We start from the raw sequence: 21079 nt of genomic DNA, 5'->3' as shown, positions 1-21079 counted from the left end.
TAAATACAATGGAATATTATAACGCCAGAAAAAAGGATGAGCTCATGCCATTTGAGACAGCATGGAAGGACCTAAATGACATTATGCTAAGTGAAGTAAGTCAGACTGAGTAAAACAAATACCATATGATTCTACCCATATGTGGAGTCTAAAAAAAAAAGTAAATGAATGAACAAAAAGCAGAATTAGATCTGTAAGTCAGAGAACAAACTGGTGCCCAGAGTGGGGGAGGGTTGGGATTGGGTAAAGTAGGTGAAGGGGAGTGAGAGATACAGGCTTCTAGTTACGGAATAAGTAAGTGACAGGAAAAAAAGTGACATTTCATATGAGAAATATACTCAATGATTCTATGATAGCAGTTTATCAGGACAGCTACAGTTGTTGTGAACATAATGTCAAATAAACTTGTCAAATAACTAAGTTGTACACTGAAAATATTGTGACATTGTTTTTCAGCTGTACTCCAGTAAAAAAGTATTGTCAAGAATACAAAAAGGTATTTTTAAAGTTTTTTTTTTTTTTTTTAAACTCTGGTGATAAGTAACATGAATTTTGCTCTGTTAGCAACTCTTGAATGTACATTACCGTATTATTAACTACATACACATTGTCGTGGAGCAGATATCGAGAACTTTTTCATCTTACATGACTGGAGCTCTATACCCACTGAACAGCAGCTCCCCAATTCCCCCTCCTCCAACCCCTGGCAGCCACCATTCTGCTTTGTTTCTAAGAGTTTGCCTACTTTAGATACTTCAAGCAAGTGGAATCATGAAGTATCTGTCCTTTTGTGGCTTATTTCATTTAGCATAATGTCCTTGAGTTTCATCCATGTAGTAGCATGTGACAGGATTTCCTTTTCTTTTTAAAGTTGAATAATATTCCATTGTACGCATATACCACATTTTGTTTATTCATGCATCTGTCAATGGACATTTATTTCTACTTCTTGGCCATTGTGAATAATGCTGCCTGGAACACAGGAGAGCAAATATCTCTTCAAAATCCTATTTTCAGTTCTTTTGGACAAATACCCAGAAACTGGATTGCTGGATCATAGACTAGTTCTATTTTTAATTTTTGAGGAAATACTATATTGTCTTCCATAGCAGCTGCATCATTTTAAATTCTTGCATTAGGGACCACTTTGCACAACCACTAGGATATATGAGAATACCTGTTTTTCCACAACATTGTTAACGTATTTTAGCAATATTTTGAATTTTGGTCAATATGGTAGATAAGAAATAATATCAGTATATTTAACTTGCATTTTTCTTCCCATGAATGAAACTGAGCATCTTTCATGAATGAAATGACTTTCAGAAGAATCTGTCTGGATGCCATGTTGGGAGATCATTCTGCCCAAGTAATGCAAACTCTCTTGAATAAATTCTGTGATTCTGTGATTAGGTACTTTCCAGGCAACCAGATTTCTCTTCAGATTCAAAGGATATGACATATACAGGCATCATAAATTAATTCACTGTCATTTACTGAAAACTATGTGCCCCCAATTTTGCAGTATACTGTGGTTATAAAACAGAATTAAGACATGATGTCTTATGGACACCTGGGTGGCTCAGTGGGTTAAGCAGCTGCCTTCAGCTCAGGTCATGATCTCGGGGTCCTGGGATCGAGTCCTGCATCGGGTTCTCTGCTCAACGGGGAGCCTGCTTCCCTCTCTCTCTGCCTGCCTCTCTGCCTACTTGTGATCTCTGCCTGTCAAATAAATAAATAAATAAAATCTTAAAAAAAAAAAAAGACATGGGACGCCTGGGTGGCTCAGTTGGTTAAGCAGCTGCCTTCGGCTCAGGTCATGATCCCAGCGTCCTGGGATCAAGTCCCATATCGGGCTCCTTGCTCCCCAGGGAGCCTGCTTCTCCGTCTGACTCTGCCTTGCACTCTGTCTGCCTGTGCTCGCTCTCGCTCGCTCTCTCTGACAAATAAATAAAATCTTTAAAAAAAAAAAAAGACATGAGGTCTTATATCAAGGAATGCACAAACTATTGGATGAGAAAGATAACTGGTTAAGGTGCTGTGGCCAGGTTATGTTAGGGTTATGCCTGGGTGCTATGAGAATACAGAGGAGAAACTGGAGAGTGGCGGGAAGTCTTCTATAAAAAGATGATATATGAACTCAGATTTGCTGGAAAGAATCAAGTTGAACCCAGTAGTGTCCTTGAAGGCACAGAATGAAACAATAGGTCCTATTTAGGGAAACTATGGGTGGAGTGAAAGATGCATAGATGATTATTGAAAGAAGGGGAGGCTATCAAAGGATTAAATAAGGAATAACAATATTCATTTCTTTAACTTAATACCTATTTTTTATTTCTTAATATCCATTCCAAAGACTTAAGGATTTATCATATTTCTTTTTTTCTTAACTGTGGAAATCAAAAGGTCTTAACCATGCTTTCTTGTAGTATGTTAAATCTCACAGTGGCAAGTAATTATGTAACTTGCAGTTAGTTGTGAAGAACATTACTGATAGAAAAATAGGGCTGATATGGAGGATAGCAAATAAATGAAATAAAATAATTTGGCTTTACAAGTTTAAAAGTCTTATCAATTTATAAGTAGCATCAACTAGATAAAAAGTGATTCTTTTATTATTTATGATTTATAGATCTTTAAATGAACATTCAACATTTTCCCTTGGCTATAAGTGCTTATTAAAGCCTTTTACAAAAGCACTTTTTTGTCTTAGTTTTTTTTTTTTTTTTAAGATTTTATTTATTTATTTGACAGACGGATCACAAGTAGGCAGAGAGACAGGCAGAGAGAGAGAGAGGAGGAAGCAGGCTCCTCTCTGAGCAGAGAGCCTGACGTGGGAGTCCATTCCAGGACCCTGGGATCATGACCTGAGCTGAAGGCAGAGGCTTTAACCCACTGAGCCACCCAGGCAAATTTCAGGTGTGTAGCTTTATAATTTGACATCTGGACACACCACAAAGTTATTACCACCACAAATCTAGTTAACATCCATCACCATATAGTTGACCCTCTTTGGCCATTTCACCCACCTATGAACCTCCTTTTCCTTTGGTAACCACTAGTCTGTTCTCTGTATCTTTGAATATATTTTTATTTTTTGTTTATTTTTCTTAAATTCCACATTTGAGTAAAATCATATGGTATTCGTTTTTCTCTGACTTATTTTACTTAGCATAATATCCCCAAGATCCATCCATGTCGGATTTCCATGTCAGAAATGGAAATATTTTATTCTTTTTTATGGCCAAGTAGTCTTCCATTATATAAGTGTACCACATCTTCTTTACCCATCTGGACACTTAGGTTGTTTTGGTATCTTAGCTATTATAAATAATGTTGCAATGAACAAAGGAGTGCATATGTCTTTTCAAATTAGTGTTTTTGTATTTTTCAGATAAATACCCAGAAGTAGAATAGCTGGGTCATATGGTAGTGTTATTCTTAATTTTTAAGGGAATCTCCATACTGTTTTCCATACTGGCTGCATCAATTTACAATCTCACTAACAGTGCATAGGGTTCTCTTGTCTATATATCCCTTCTAACGTGTGTTATTTCTTGTCCATTTGGTCACAGACTTTCTAACAGGGGTTAGGAGATAATCTCACTGTGATTTTGATTTGCATTTCTCTAACATCAGTGCTGTTGAGTATCTTTCCATGTGCCTGTTGGCCTATGCCTGTATGTCTTCTTTGGAGAAATATCAGTCCCTGAGGAGAGTCCCTGCTGTCCTGCCTCTCCAGTGGATGCTTTAAGGGTTGTAAATGAGTGTCCTTTATCTATCATCTATGTGCTTTATAAATTGGGTGTTTGGGGCTGGTTTCTGGGTCAAGTGCATTTGCACACAAGCCATTTAAGAGTGGGTTTTCCATTCTCCACAGTTTTGTAATTTTCCTGAACATAATTCCCATTGGTTTTCAAAGTCTGTTGTGTGTGGGGGCTGTTTCTCCTGTGTAGGATCTGAGGGTTAGAATGCCTCATGTGGAGCTTTGATCTGCCACTTCTCAGGAAAAAGTTCTGTATCCTTCATATCCCTCTTGATTGTGACTTGCTGTGGCTGGGGTGTTTTTATTCCCTCAAGAATCCATGTCTCTGCTTCTGTTTCCCTTGATGCTACCCTTTTATTGGCTCAGGTCATGTACATGTGTGTGTACATATATATACATATAGTGTATGTGTATATATATATATGTGTGTGTATATATATATATTATATATATATATGTAATATACATATAATGCCCATGCTATTGGGAAATAAAAAGAAAATTGGGTTTCTCAACAGAATACTACAGAAAAATTAGGTGATTGAATAGATAAACTCTGTGGCTTTCTTCAGCTTTAACTGTCCACTGTTCCATGTCAGGCTAATTCATCATCATGTGTGAAAACTTACCACCATTAAGGGTCAGTTAAAAATTTCCTGGATCATGAATTTCACTTAGTTATAAGCAGAGAATCTTCCAGAATGTAGTCGTATAAAACCAGTCTTGTTATTATTCACCTTTGGATATACCGTAAATCAAGCAATGCTCCCAACTATTCATGTATTAAGGCAATCATTTTAAAAAAATTGGTGACCTCTTATTACATTCAAGAGATTGATCTAGACACAGTGGGGAACACGAAAATGAGACACACATAGATCATTCCTGCAAGAATGTCTCCTTATATTAAAAAAAAGATGAAAACTCAAATAATCAAGTGATGAGGTAGGTGTTAGGTGACATATGAGACTTACAGATAGAGAACAACTGGAACTGAGTAAATACTAACTCTATCCTGGATAGGTCATAAATAATATAACATAAATTATGTTTTTAATAGCTGAATGTATTCTATTATGGGGAAACATAATTTGCTTTACCAGTACCCCATTTCCCCCTTTTTGGTCAATTAAGTTAATTCATTTATGAATTTTTTTTTTCTTAGTGGAAGTCATAAATAAGCAGCACTAGCAGAGAAGTACTTTATAGAAGACACATTCAGACAAAGGAGAAGAATTTGAACGTTCGTATTAAAGCATGATGGCAAGATCTGGATTAGTAATTCTAGTGTTTATGGACCCTAGAGTTGCTAAGACTCAGAAGAACACTTTAGGTCCCAGGGGCCCTGATTGTTCAGTTGTCTGCAGACAACACACCCATTGCTTGAGGTAACCTGAGTGAGTCCCTCATCCTTACACCTGAGGAACTCAATGAGAGCAAGTCTTTATAGTGAAGAGAAATTACATATGTGAAACACAGTATATAACAGTATGTAATTTAGCCCCAGCCAACTCATGAAGTAGGTCCTACTTAGGTTTTTGATTTGAGAACTATCTTACTAGCATGCAGACTTCCTTTCCTTTTAGATTCATTGTCTTTTTTTCATATCAGGTTATTAGAAGAGCTAGTTTCTCTTTCTCAATATATGTTAAATAAAAATTAGGTATAGGACATCATGTTTAAACATGGGAATGGTTTTGGAGATGAAAGACACATTTTCTACCACAAGAAGCAAGCAGACTAACAGTAAACCCACAGTTACAGTGGTACTGTGGAGAGAGTCTGCAGAGCATGCTATGGGAACAGAAGGCTGGCCAGAGTAGAGTAGAGGCCGGCTTAGCTTTTTAAAAGCTAAAGTAGTTACCTCTACTTTAAACTCCAGTTCAAGTTACAGTTCTCTGGTCCCTAAGAAAAAAATTTATTATTCTCATTGTTTTTTAAATCCTACTGAAGATCTGAGTTCATTTTCAATTCTGATACCTTGATCTTAGGTCCATGATTTCTATAGCAGTTTTTAGTAATCCATGATTACCAACATTATTTTTCCATTTTCTTCCTTCGTAGTATTTCCCAAATCTGCCTGATCTTAAGAATCAACTGAAGCTCATGATAAGTATTCAGGTACCCCAAAATATTCCCTGAAGATTCTGATGCATTAAAGTTTGGATTTTTTTTAAAAAATCAAGTGTCTCAGGTAATACTCATTATTAGGCATGTTCAGGAATTATTTTTCTACTATCTAAAGTTGTTATTATTATCATTTATTTAATTTTTAATAATGGGTTTTCTGTTACCCTTACAATTTTTTGCAGGATTAATAAATAATTAGGAAAGAAACAAAATTTCCCATTAGGAAAAATAGTTGCTTCCTTTTAGATGACTTTATAGATAAGCACACATAACCCCTACTCATATAAGTTATAGTTTTAAAAATATTTTTCAGTGTGGGTTAATTTCTGTATTTACAGCTATGTTGTGTGAATTTTGTTTGACTTTCATTGTAATCCACTCAAATATGGCTTTTTGTTCCAAATAGGCTTTTGTTCCATTTGAATTCCAAGCAAATGTGGTAGGAGCATGAAATCTCATGACTCTTTTGGATTAATAAGTGAGGCAAGCACTGACTTTATTATCAAGTATGTTTAAGGGAGGCCAAGCATCCCACAGATATCCATTGTTAATGACTCAATACCTAGCATCTGTTTATTAAATAAGAGCAGAAGCAAAGACTCGGAACAATTTGTAATTAGAAATAAGGACACTGGAGCAGGAAGGTGGTATCTTTTTTCAGAGCTATACAAGATAATATGGCTTCCACAAGAACAATCATGTCTAATCTAGAACTATCCCATTTGTCACACCAGTTAGGTATTTTTCTATCTTCTTAAGATAGGTGGAACAGGAAAATCATGTTAAAATATACAGTATACTCTTACTAGCTCCTTTTCTATGACAATATCTGTCATAGATTTATAGTATTCTATTTGTTGAGGGCAGTGTAGTCACTGTCGATGAATATTTTTTGTCATCTTCATAAGTTTCAGTTCTTAATATCCTTCTCCATAGTATCTTATAGGTATGTAAAGTAAGTAGACTTTTTAAAAGGGTATAGGAAGGTACTTGTAGCACCATGAATTGATCAGGAATATTCGTGTCTGAGTATAGTGTATGCTTGGTAGAAATTTTGTCTATAGCTAACAGCAACTCCAGGATAATTCCAGTGTCTCTCTCCTCTGGTATATCCATAAAGTCATTCTTGTTACCCTCCTGAATCAATCAAAAAAGAGTTCAGAATCTGCTACTTAGCAAATGGGCTCCAAAATCTGATTCAATACACTGACAGAGAGCTCCCATTTCTTAGTGGTGTAGAGTCAAATTAGCAAAGACCATGAAATTAATAAATAAGAACAGAATGCTATTTATTAGTTTAACATGGGAAATTGTAAATTATGGAGGGGCTGAAATATTTGAATATGTACAATTGGAAGGGATCTTCTTTTGGTAGGCAGGTTACACAAGAAATATTCACCAACTGAAAGATCTATAATAAAATTGCACTGCAAATTACTGTTCTAGTGAGTTCAAGTTCTTGTGATTGACATATTCTTTTCCTATAGGAAAGTGAACTATAATCAAGAAGTCACTAGGGGAGCCCAGGTGACTCAGTGGGTTAAGCCTCTGCCTTTGCTTCAGGTCAAGATCTCAGGGTCCTGGGATCAAGCCCTGTATCAGGCTCTCTGCTCAGTGGGGAACCTGCTTCCCCCTCTCTCTCTGCCTGCTGCTCTGCCTTCTTGTACTCTCTCTCTCTCTCTCTCTGTCAAATAAATAAATAAATAATAAAATCTTAAAAAAAAATAGTTGTCACTGTGTGAGTTTAGAAACAGACACACACACAAAAGAAAAAAATTCTTAATTTCTTTGTGGTCCTTGGATCAGATAGCCTGATGGGCCCACCTCCCAACTGTACCTAAACTTCAAAGTCAATATATTAACCAAAATCTCTGTATCCAGTGCATATAAGAAGAGGTGTCTAGGCCTGTGATATTGGAAATATCATTTGGAGAAGGCTGAGGTTTTCTCTCTCTTAGATATTGCTAATATTTGTTTTTATCTATATTAAATTTATTTGGTGAGGACTTCTTTCTTTAACAATAAAAAATACTTTGGTAACAGAACATTTCAGGCTTGAGTGTTATTCTGTCTTCACTGTGATCTATTCTGGTTTAACTCTGAGAGGTGCAACTCTGTTGCAGCTACCTCTCACCCAGATACTGGCAAAACTTACTGTAGCACCTTGATACTATGTTGACACGTGGGCAGAAAACTTAAAATACGCTACTTAAATTCCTTAAAGTTTGTATTTTACTTAAAGTTTATATTTTAAACTTAAACTTATATTTTAAACTTAAAGTTATATTTTACTTAAAATTTATATTTTCTTTTTTTTAAAAAGATTTTATTTATTTATTGGACAGAGAAAGAGGGATCACAAGTAGGCAGAGAGAGAGGGAGAAGCAGGCTCCCCGCCAAGTAGAGAGCCCGATGTGGGGCTCAATCCCAGGACCCTGAGATCATGACCTGAGCTAAAGGCAGAGGCTTTAACCCACTGAGCCCCCAGGCACCCCTGTTTATTTTCATTTCATCTCCAGCGTATTTGAATATATTTGAGACATAGGTATGTTTCAAATACACCTATGCCTTTTTGCATGTTGGAAAACTCATTCAGCATTCTCAGAAAATGGCACTTCTAATCAAGGACTAGGGTATTACTTAAGCTTATAATGGCTATCATTCAAATCCACTATAATTAAATTTCATATCTTTCCTGCAGCTAATACGTACTATGGTTCCATCAAGGTTTTCTCATTCTTATTCTGACCTGGAAAAGAGTGCCATCTGACAAATCAGTAGCATGCCTCACTGCACCTGGACCTCTCTTAATTTTAACACAGATTTACCCAAACATGTAATTTTGGGATGGATAATTAATGTGAAACAGGTCACTCCTCCTCAGTCTGCTCTGCAAGGCAAACATCACTAACTAATGATAGTGGTCTTCTCTTGGGTGAGAGACTTGAGCTAAGTTTTAGAAGTGGGCTTCTCAACCAGAAATCTCCAGGTGACACTAGTTGCTTCCAAAAATTGGAGTTGGCATATCGGATGAAATTAATTTGGATTCCATCCCTATCTTATGGTGTCCTACAAGGATCTTTCAATTTTGAATTCCAGCATTTATCCGAAAGTAATTGTCTACTGAAAGTTTTCTGAATCAGGAAAGCACAAGTTCTCTGGAAATTTTTTTTCCCTCCCCTTTATTCCCTGTGGATTTTCTCATCAAGAAAAACAAAACTGCCAATATTATCTATAAAGGCCTGAAAAGCAGCTAGATTTGCTAAACATTTAAAACATTTGCCCAGCTAATTATCTCAAATTAGTATCCATGATTCATACAAGATTTACTGTAAGATTTTTAAAAAATAATTTGGGGGGTGCCTGGGTTGCTCAGTTGTCAAGCATCTGCATTTGGCTCAGGTCATGATCCCAGAGTCCTGGGATCAAGCTTCTTATTGGGCTCCCTTCTCAGCGGGTAGTCTGCTTCTCCATCCCCTTCTGTCCCACCCGCCCCCACCCCCGCTTGTGCACTCTCTCTCTGTGTCAAATAAAATAAAATAAAATAAAATAAAATAAAATAAAATAAAATAAAATAATTATTAAAAAAGAAAAGAATTTGGTTTTGAAACCGTGAAAAACACTTCTTATAAATCTCTTGTATATGAATGACCTAATATTGAATTTCTTCCGTGTTAAATGAAACTAATTTCCTCTAGGAAGTTCAGAAATTATAATACCACTAGGAATTTCTTAAGCACCAAAGCAACAATTGGGTAAAAGAATCAAAGAGGGGTCACCTGGGTGGCTCAGTCAGTTAAGTGCCTGACTCTTGATTTTAGCTCAGGTCATGATGTTAGGGTTGTGAGATCAAGCCTCAAGCCAGGCTCTTTACTGGATGGTGGAGTCTGCTTAAGATTCTCTCTTTCTGGGCTCCTGGGTGGCTCAGTTGGTTAAGCAACTGCCTTCAGCTCAGGTCGCAATCCTGGAGTCCCGGGATCGAGTCCCACATTGGGCTCCCTGCTCGGCAGAGAGTCTGCTTCTCCCGCTGACCTTTCTCCACTAATGTTCTCTCTCTCTCAAATAAATAAATAAAATCTTTAAAAAAAAAAAAAAAGATTCTCTCTTTCCTTTTGCCCTCACTCCCACCCTGGCCTCCAGGCCTGGCTCATGCTCTCTCTCTCCCTTTCTCTCTTTAAGAAAAAAAAGAAAGAATCAAATAGACATTATCTGTTCGTAGTCATATTGCTCTATGATGAAAGGAAATATAAAATGTAAGAACTGTATACTTTACAGATTAAAGGGTCTTAAAATAATTAGTGAAAATTTTAACTTATTAAAAATGTTTTAACTTAGTCTTTAGTTCATAATCAAGTATTTGTTTAACTCTTTTACCTGTGTATTACTGGCTGAATTGACCAAAAAAAAAAAAAAAAAAAAAAAAAGAGAGAGAGAGAGGAAGAGGAGGAGGAGAAAGTCATAAGAGATGATTCCAAAGATGCTTCCATTTGTGAAGAATAGATATGTTAGAAAAATCAGATTACTTCTGATGTATAAATCAGAATTGCTTACATTTTGGGGGTATGAAGATGGATAAACTTGCAAAAGGGGAAATGGCATACTGCCTGAAATCATCTTGAGTTTTGAATACACATGATGATTTTTCCCAAAGATGTGTCGCCCTTATGTCTAATCTCATTTTCTAGAAGCTAAGAAATAAATATAGTCATTAAATACAAGAAGATGATGAAAAATACCTGTAATTTTATTTGCAAGACCTGTAAAATTAGGATCCAGAATGGGGCTTCTCAAAATTTATTCTCTTTATTTCTATCTTCTTCAACTTTTATGCTAACAGGCTTTTTTCATATTTGGAAAATTAGACTTTTTCATCTTTAATATTGCTAATGCCAGAGGCAAACCCATACAACTGATAAATAAACCTAATTTTATTTTTTTATGTTAGTGATATTCAGAAGGGAAATAAAACCCCTTCTTTTCCTTATACACCTTACTTCAGTTAGTTCGTCTTTTTCTACACATATTTATCACACTAGCCTCCGGCAGATATATGCGCAAATGGTTATTGTAGAGCTGGCACACAAGTATTAAGAAGTGAAGGAAGAAGAGCAGCAGCCAATTAAATAGGCTGCTCTGCCGGGCCTGAGAACTAACAAGACAAGCTCTCACATAAATGTATCCAAAATGACCATATTTACTCACCTAATTCCTCTTTCACTTTGCTTATACCTTTACTTTAAATAGGAAGGGGAAAAACAGAATCACAGTGTTAATGGTCATTTAAATGAGAAAACTGGTCCACAGTGGGAATAGGAGAATTTTGCAGGTAAAAAATCTTGTTCTTTGGAAAAATGTCTATTCATGTCTTCTACCCATTTTTAATTGGGTTATTCATTTTTTGGGTGTTGAGTTTTATAAGTTCTTTATATAAAGAAGACAGACAGATGCCTAATGGACATATGAAGAGATGCTCATCATCACTAATCATCAGGGAAATACAAAACAAAACTACATGAAATATCACCTTATACCTGCCAGAATGGCTGTAATCAACAAAAGAAGAACCAACAGGTGTTGGTGAGGATGTGGAGAAAGGAGAACCCTCTTGCACTGGATGCAAAATGGTGCAGCCAGTCACTCTGGAAAACAGTATGGAGATTCCTTAAAAAGTTAAAAATAGAACTAACCTATGATCCAGTAATTATACTACTAGGTATTTACCCAAAGAATTTAAAAATACTAATTCAAAGGGATACATGCACCACAATGTTTATCAATGTTTATAGCAGCATTATCTACAATAGCCAAATTATGGAAAGAGCCCAAATGTCCATTGATGTATGAATGGATAAAGAAGAGGTGGTGTGTATATATACTGAATAAGATATATATATAATATATAATATATAATACACATGTATATATATACATATATATGACTATTAGTTATAAAAAAGAAGGAAGTCTTGCCATTTACAACGATGTGGCTGGAGTTACAGAGTATTATATGAAGTTAAATAAGTCAGAGAAAGACAAATACCATATGATTTCACTCGTGGAATTTAGGAAACAAAACAAAGCAAAGGGAAAAAGACAAACCAAGAAACAGACTCTTAACTATATAGAACAAACCGATGGTTAGCAGGGTGGGGGGCATCATGTGATGAGCATCAGGTGTTGTAGGGAAGTGCTGAATCACTATGTAGTACATCTGAATAACATTATGCTCTTTGTTAACTGAATTTAAATAAAAACTTTTAAAAAGACCTTGTTCTCCATAAAAGAAAGAAATCTTTGAATTCTGAACACTTTTTAATGCAAAGGAGGTCCTAGAACACTCTCCTGGCTTTCCATAAGTTCCTCATGTCACTGCTACTTGTAGAATGAGTTTGCCTCCTTCTCTAGATTTGGTTCCAAATTGAATTTTTTTCTGTTTTGGAGCTAGAACTTCATATCAAGTTGGCTGAAACTACCCAAAATCTGGCCTTTTTGTCAGGGTAATTTTCAGCCACCTGATCATTTTTCACCTTTTAAAATTTATTTTTTTTATTTTTTTTTATTTTGAGATTAACTCAAAGTACTTACTGGATTGAGAACCACAGTGAAGAAAAGTTCACCTCCTTGGATACTCTTGTCTAGCTCTTTAGGACCTCCTGGATATTCCTTGTAGAAAATTGTGTGAGTGAAAAGCCCACAGGTTTGTCTTGGAAGAACCTGAAGGAAGAAAAAACAAGTAAGGAAAAAGTCCCTTCGACCAATTAATTTGTTGAAACTTGGGTTTTTTCTCATGGAAGTTGTTGATGCATAAGCTGGTGTCATTTTATTCAACTCTTAACTAAGACCCAGAAAATCCTTCACACTCTAGGAAAGCAAGAATGACATCAGCACAGAAAGAATACTGAAGAAAGTTGAAGAAATATTTTAAAACTAAGATAGACTTTGAATTATTTTAGCCGCTTATTTTAAATCTCCAAGTCAATACTGCTGCTATGAAGCCTAGTATGTTCCAGCATCTTAAGAAATAAAAAAGAAGTGAAAATGAGACTTGAAAAATATTGGAATTGTCTACCCTGTAATCTAGTAGGCAAAAATTTTAAGGATAATACTTTCTGCCAAATTCTACACATGCACTAGAAAATGAAGTCAATCATTAACAATCTGATTCTTAAGAAATGGCGGTATTACGCTGAGCGAAATAAGTGAATCAAAGACAATCATCATATGGTTTCACCTGTACGTGGAATATAAGAAACAGGGCAGAAAGCCATAGGAGAAGGGAGGGAAAACATGGGAAGTCATCAGAGAGGTAGAAAAACCATGAAAGACTCTTAGCTATAGGGAACAAGCTGAGGGTTGCTGGAGGGGAGACAAGTGGGGGGATGGGGGAATGGGGTGATGGGCATTAAGGATGGCACGTGATATGATGAGCACTGGGTGTCATGTGCTATCGATAAATTATTGAACTCTACATCTGAGACTAATGATGTACTATATGTTGGCTAATTTAATTTAAATTAAAAAAAAAGAAATGATATTTTAAATTAGAACAAATATTTGAGACACAAAGCATAGCATCTTTTCTAGTCTGGAAGAACAACTGCCCCAGATTTTAAGTCTGAAGGCTGCCAGTTCCAAAAGTTAAAAAGAGATTATGCTTTTGACTATTAACTTTTATAAGCTGCCATAAACAAAATGATAAAACATCACTTAGGAGAAAGCTTTGTTTTCCTCCTTTGTATATGAAAACCATTATTTGTTTCAATTATACACATTCATGATAAGGATTTTTTTTTTTTCAATTTCTCAAAGCTTTTCTGGTAAAATAACAGTGCAATTATAAAAGAAAGTGTGAATTAATGCTGTGCAGGATGGTACAATCTTTAGCTATATCTTATATAATGATTTTGTAATGACCTGTGTTTCTCACTATATACTTGAAGGAATAGTCAATTAATGAATATACTTTGGAGAGATACCGGCTTACAGAATCTTAAACATGCAAGTTTTCTGCTTATTGTACTCAGTAAATTGATCTTCATTTTTTGGTCTTTATTCTTAAAGCACTTGGCTCCGTAAGTGCTTTCAAAATACTACCTATGTAGGACTTTTCATGCTTTGCAACCCTCTACAAATATACTAGTTCTTTTTCTTTAGTTTCTATATTATAATAAATTTCAATCTCGTCCTTGAAAGTTTTCTTACAAAAAACACAATTCTTAGCTCAATCAGTATATCATACATTGCTGTGTAAATTGGAACTTCATATATCCCATTTATTTTTGTAAACTGGTCAAATATCCTTGAGAGCTGTTCTATCTTGATGAAATAGTTAAATGAACTTCAATTTATTGCCGAGTATTAACTCTGGTGATATTTATGTTTAAAAGTACCACATTCTTACAATGTTATGCACAAAATCAATGGCAAACAAGAACCCAGTGCAAAGATATCCTAGCTGAATTAAATATATTCCCTAAAAATTCATGAAAATATCATTCTCCAGGAAATCAAAGCTTTATATAGCATTTGTTCATTTTTAAAAACAAGTACATATTCTTAAACTCTATGTAAGTCCATGTGGGAGAACACAAAGATACATTCTTTCTACTCCTGAAGAATTTAAGGTATACTGGAATAAAGAGAAATACTCCAAAGCTAAATAAATACCCACAGGTGATTAAAAGGTAGGCTAATTTTACGTTTTAAAAGTGCATGATTTTGAATCACTTTCGGGATTCAGCTTGAGTATCTTGCCTGAAAAACTCTGGAAACATAAAGAGCTATCTTTGGGACTTGATTGTCTCGCTGATTCTATGCAAAATGGAGAGAGAAAAGAAATTGGGATTTTGTCTATTTCTCAAATTATTTGAGTTTGAACACAGAGAAGAGGATGTGCAAAGGCTTTACCCTTGACCTCTGGGAAGGATCGCACCTGCCGAGAGGGTAAGAGCTAACGTGAGCCCTCAGATGCTCAGCAGGCCACCACAGGAGGGTGAGGAGATACTCAGAATGTGACAGGGTCATATTCCATTGTCTAACTCCTGAGCTCAATGCTACAGGACACTGAACATATTCCTTCAAATAGCTTTCTTGTGTTAGAGAAGGAATGAGAGAGGGTTTGTTGATTGTTTGTTTTTTGTTTATTTTTAGGTGTTTTGCTAGGGACTGTCCTCCAGAACTGATTCTAGGAGTGTGACATTATCAAATTCAGCTTGGAGACATTGAGGAGACTATGGAAACCTTCCTGACAGTAAGTGGGAGATGGTTAAGAAAGCCTTAACCAACAAGAATCTTGACCAGTTGGACCTGAAGCCAATATCCTATACTTAAGGCCTAAACCTAGAGCAGCTGTCAACAAATGCTTTTAGGAGTTACCAGTTAAGACAATCTAGGAGGCTTCCAGCAGGGTTAATAGGAACCTTTATCAATGGGCATCTCCATTAGAAACAGAAAGTGGACAATCAGGATCTGTAGTCTAATTGTTTAGAGGGCTCTGGCTTTCTCCAGAGAGTCACATTTAGCAACCAGGGGTTAGGGTAGAGAATCCTGGTTTTTTCTTAATTTCTTACTGAATGAAGATCGAATTTGTCCAGCAGACAGTGCACTAAGACTGGAAACTCAGAGACTCTGGTTAGGGCACAAATGCCTTGAAATGTCATAGGCTTTTATATTTTTGTGGAGTTATAAAAGGATCTGTTATGGGAATTCACAGGAGAGCAGGCTTGAGCTGCTCAGCTGTTGTACACCAAGACGCTTTACAATAAATTATAGGACATGGAGTTGATATTGAGGAATAAAGGGAATAAGAGTAGGTAGAGAGTGGTCAGAAAATCTTTTGAGGAAGAAAAATTAACAAAGATATGGACACAGCAATACTGTTTTAAAATTTTTTGGCTGGAGTGAGTCTGTATTAGCTACAGGAAAATAGAAAGTAGAAAGGTAGATTTAGACTAAATTCTTTTCAGGTACCTGAAGAGCAAGTTAAGGGGTGTGGAGATAATTGGATGTATCAAGGTTAGGAAGGCCAAAATGACAGCAGTGTTCTAAAAAGAATTAAAAAAAAAAAAAAAAAAAAGACTGGCTGTATCTGTGGAACAGGCTATAGTGTGGGGTAAATGGAAGCTATAAACAAAGTAGGAGCCAGCAGCACATTTTACACATGAAACCAAGGCAGTGAATTAAGTTGTGGGAAACTAAGGGGAATAAAAATGCATTGTAAAGGAATTATTGTTGGAGTGCAGAGGCTGGAAGTTGGAGGGCTGTAGCCAGCATCATGTCCGAGTTGCAGAACTGAATCAGGAATAGCAGGATCAATAACAGCTGGCTTGAAGGGAAGTAATGCGTTCAATTTAAGGCCTTTGGGATTTGATTTATGAATATTAAAAAAAAGTTTCCCTCATCTCATAAAACAAAATATGGGTGTGATTTTTTTTTTTTTCCTTCTTTTCATTCTCTTCCTAGGAGAGCATACTGGCTCTTGTGGTCTTACTTGCATCTCTATTTGGATGACTCCAAGCCATGTTCTCTTTCTTTTGCTGCACAATCAATGGCCTGCTGAGCATTTCCCGCTTGAAAATTCTCATCCAAGAGCCCACAAAACAAATATAGAGGGTTTCCATGGATTGCTACACAATTGGAGCCATAGGAACAATTCCATCAAAACAGAGCCTTTATTACCTGTAAGGTTTGTGCATTTACAGTACAGTTAAAATATGTTTTTGGGAGAAACAAAAAATGAACATATCCCATGGGACACAGCCAAGCAAATTTTCTGGCAGTATTGGCAGAAACAGAAACAAAAGAGGACAATGTTTAATAAAATCCTTAGAGACTTAGATTCACTGTTCTACCAACACTGCATATGATTTAAAAATGGCAGGAAGTACAGATACTCTTCAATTATAACCCAGGTCTCCTAAACGCTCTCTGGTCAACAGGCTGGCAGTTGAGGCATAGTGAGTTTATCTTCAGTAAAGAAGGGCAGACTGGGATGAAATAGAGCCATTATGTCCCCACCTAGGATTTACAGCAGTTTTTATTGAGGGAAAAGTCAAAATGGGAGATGATACAACTTAAATGTCATCATCCATTCTGTAATTTTTGCAGACATTGGAAAACTGTCTGAAAAGAAGTCAGTTACTCCTAATTCTAGAGTAGAGATCTGGTCAGACATAGTCTGACAGGGTGTAACAGTGCTTCATCGCACAGTGTTTTTCTCTGTAGTATTCCTTCCCAGGATGAGTCTAAATCAGGGAGCCCCTTCCTAATGTCAAAACTCTTTGGGTGTTCTAGTATGGAAAAAAAAGTTGGATTTAGTTCCTTTGGGAGGCCTCACAAAGTATTAAGTAATAACATATCTTGACAATAGGCATGTGTCACCATTGTAAAACAAAACAAAACAAAACAAAAAACAAAAACATTGGGGAAGCTTTGGAGAGAATTTGACAGTGGATGAAAATGATTTAATTAACATCGTCTGTTGCATTTGTACTCTATATTATGATCTGTTGGTAATTACGCAGGGCTTCATGTGTGGCTTCTTGTTGTAAGTAGTCGAGTTTTTCTTTGTTTGCTTGGTCTGACATGATAAAGAGAAGAACAGTTTGACTTGTAAAAGAGCAGCACGTTAACATAGGGAGAGTTGGTTTTTGTTTTACGTAGTAAACAACTTAAAAAAATTTTTTTTAAAGATTTTATTTATTTATTTAACAGACAGAGATCACAAGTAGGCAGAGAGGCAGGCAAAGGGAGAGGGGAAGCAGGCTCCCTGCTGAGCAGAGAGCCCACTGCAGGGCTTGATCCCAAGACCCTGAGGTTATGACCTGAGCTGAAGGCAGAGACTCAACCCACTGAGCCACCCAGGTGCCCCTATTTTATATACTAAATAACTTTTTGAAGAGATGATGGCTTCCATAAATTACCAGCAAGATATGTTGTTTCCTTAGTATTTTCACATCAGTTTCTGGTTAATAGTATCAGTTAAAAAAAAAAAAAAAAAGAAAGAAAGCAAGAAAGCATTTTGTATTCAAAGAATTATGCAGAAGTGACTTTAATTAAAACATCCTCTGCTTAGATGCTTAGATATGAGAAATATACTTCCTGCAGTAGGAAGCTTTTCCTAGTTAAGAGCTCAACATTTTGCTCTTCTCTTTTGTTCTTTCTACAAATGAAGAATGTAAATCTTAAAAAATTAGTTCTACCCTATGCATACCAGAGAGGCTCACCATGATGTTTTTGTGGATGAAGCCCCTCCGGTGTCTGGCTGGTTTCAGATGCGGATATTCTTCTGTGCTGGTGATTCTAATATTCCAAACCTTCTTCCAAGCCTCGTAAAGCTGAACATGTACAGGGTAGACGCCCGAATGGTGAGGGGCCACTGCGTAGCCCATGTCGGTAGGAATGCCGTGCTCCTGAGACCAAGCAAATATTGATTAGAATGTGGGAAGATTTACCTTGATCCTATTTTTACCCCCCAGATTTTTCAAATGTGCTACAAATGCATTTGTTTAAATGCATCATTACCTAATTGCATTGTAAAATTAAGGTGACAAATATTACAACCTCTAGGCTGTTATGAAGCCTGGTAACCTTTCCACTCATCTTGATGTTAATACATTTGTTTTTAAGAGGGGGCAGAACAGGATGATGATTTTAATGAATAACTTGAAAGAGTCTGCACTTAGTGCATCTTGTCATAGTCGCCCGTCCTTCTTTCTGTTCTCACAATTTCAATAAATTAAATGATAAGCACTTGCAACAAACAACACTCAGCACTCCCCACAAAAATAAGACCACCGTTTATTAGAGGGATAGAACATTAGATTTCATTAGAAATCTAATGCTAAGGGGATTTTATTTTGCCTATTTCCCAGGTTCTACCAAATTTGCCACATTTCTGCTAGTCCTTCGGCATGTGGGCCGGTAATAGATTATGTTCCCTGCCTTGGAAGAAGCAGGCACCTGCAATGAAGAAATGTATTAAATCTTATAGAGCAATTTTCTTTGAAGTTGAAGTCCTGGTTATAGTAAAAGTAGAAGGTATTGAAAGAGCCAAATAATCTGGAAATTTCGTTGGTGTAAAGTCAAGATTTTGTATAGAAAATGAGTCCAGTTATAAAGAATAGTTTTAAAATTGCACATACAACACATGTGGATACCACTTGGCCCTGACTGGGTCAGAAAATTCCAAAAATAAATTTATGTGTTATCTGGATATATTGGAGGATGTTTGGGGAAAATTTGTATAATTGTCATTGTTCTTCTTCATTTGAGTTGGTCCCTTAATCTTGATACATATAGGCATCTTGTCACACAGGGAAATTGCATAGGCGTAAAAGATGAAACACATCTTTTATAAAAAGAATACCCATGGCTTCAGCAGTAGACGTGTATTTTTTTCTCCTGAAAAATAGTTTATTTTTCTATCTGTATTTTCAATTGCTTTATAGTCTTCAAAAGTTCCACCCAAATAGGCCTCCTTTGAATTAGTCATGGCTTTTCTTCATGCCAAAGGACAATTTCACATACAGAGAACCATAGTTATCAGGCTTCTAAATGTATTGAGTTATAGAAATACGCTCCAAATGGATACGGGAAAAGAAGCTAGCTTTGTTCAGCTAATTTGTAAGGCTAACTTTTTTTTTTTTTCAACTTAGATAATGACAGGAGGTGAAGGAAGTATATGAAGTCCCTGAAAGAAAGAAAATGGGTTGCCAGTGGTTTCTTGTTCCGTAAGTATCTGTCCGACTCCCTCACACAGTGTAAAAGGCCTTCAACATTTGGTCCCTAGCCCGTCTACACAGCATTATCTCCTACCAGCATTCATCCTCCCCACCCACAATTTCTGATGATTCCCTTTAAGTCTTTGCTGTACACTGTATACACTGTCCCCCTCAACTGAATGTCCTTTGCCCCTTATCTTGTAAATTCTATTCATCATTTAAGAGTGAGTTCAGTCAGATAGAAGTACTGGAATTGCTGAAAAGAGAAGCTGCCACATTTGTACCGTGAGAAAAGAGAATGAGTACTATTAGTGTTGAGTGGCCCATGTCTCTGTTTCTGAAGGATGACAGAGAAAGTTTTGTGTTTTTCATTGTATTTGCATCTTTGTGGAGCTGGCCATATTTAATGGAATTACTATTATATAATTTAGAATTTTGCTAAAAACTGAGCTGAAATATCTCGCTGCAGTTCTTTTACTGGTTTTTAGAAACTCAAACTAAAGCAAATTTTTTCAACTAAAAATAATTCGCCAGTGCATACTTTGTGTTAGACTAGGTCAGTGAAGTATTCATCTAATTTGGTTTAAAAATAGGGGTGCAGTGATTATGGACCAAATGAAAGAAAATGAATTTCAGTCATTGAAATTTAAAGAAAAAAAATTAACAATTACAGATTAACAGTTTCTTAAAAAGCAAGGATGAAATTCACAATGATAGGAACTGTACTTTAAATTCAAATATCTCTAAATTTGTAAGAAATTATGCTGATAGAAAGCTCAAGGTAGTTTCCAATGCCCCTAAGTAGTAGGTTCTGTGTTCAGGAACCCCATATAAGAAAAGGATGACCTTGCACAGCAGGGACACTTCCTTCACCTTGCACAGCAGGGACACTTCCTTCCTTTTGGAATATTCCCAAATATTTGGGGACCAATGTATGCGCAATTTTGTTTTTATTTCCAGCTTTTAACACTGAAGAAATACTGAGGCTTCTTAGTCTCATCTTTTTGTGCTGGTGCCGTGTGTCATGATGGTAGAAAACTCCATTTCTGGAGTCAGATCTATCTGGCCATTTCACTCTCCCATTTTCTACCTGTGTGGCCTTTGGCAAATGATTTATGACCTTATCTAAGCCTCATGTCCTGTTCTCAAATGCTAATCATGGGGTAATTATCTTGAAGGAGTTCAGAGTAAATTAAATAATATTACACAGGGGGAGCATTTAGTGCATGATACACATTCAATGTATGCTGTTTATTGTTGTCATTACTGCCCTGCCTCCATTTTTTTTTTTTAATAAGCTGTGGTCCTACTACTCAACTCTAATATGGAAATTATGAAGCCACCAGGCCATCTTTTTTTTTTTTTTTTTTTTAATCAGTAAAAGAGCTATTACACCCTCTTTTCTGCTTTCACTGTAGGTTTTGGGATTCTCTCATGTGAGGATTCTGTGACTTCTATCTTA

At 36.2% G+C, this 21079-nt stretch overlaps 1 protein-coding gene across 3 annotated transcripts in view; it reads right to left on the bottom strand.

Moving 5' to 3' along the window:
• The window catches only part of NDST3 (N-deacetylase and N-sulfotransferase 3), a 177667-nt gene that overhangs the window by 74340 nt on the left and 82248 nt on the right, over positions 1-21079 (bottom strand). For all 3 annotated transcript variants that reach the window (XM_004748013.3, XM_004748012.3, XM_045087507.1), the window contains exons 5-6: positions 18121-18306; positions 12482-12610 (exon numbers count right to left, since the gene is read on the bottom strand). In XM_004748013.3, coding sequence (XP_004748070.1) covers positions 12482-12610; positions 18121-18306 — 315 coding nt within the window. The remainder of the gene's footprint in view (positions 1-12481; positions 12611-18120; positions 18307-21079) is intronic.

Source organism: Mustela putorius, unplaced genomic scaffold (assembly GCF_011764305.1).
Source record: "Mustela putorius furo isolate JIRA1106 unplaced genomic scaffold, ASM1176430v1.1 tig00001215_pilon_pilon_pilon, whole genome shotgun sequence".
In the NCBI taxonomy this organism is placed as follows: Eukaryota; Metazoa; Chordata; class Mammalia; order Carnivora; family Mustelidae; genus Mustela; species Mustela putorius.
The sequence above is the reverse complement of the archived record's forward strand: the minus strand, read 5'-3'. Positions and strand labels throughout refer to the sequence as shown.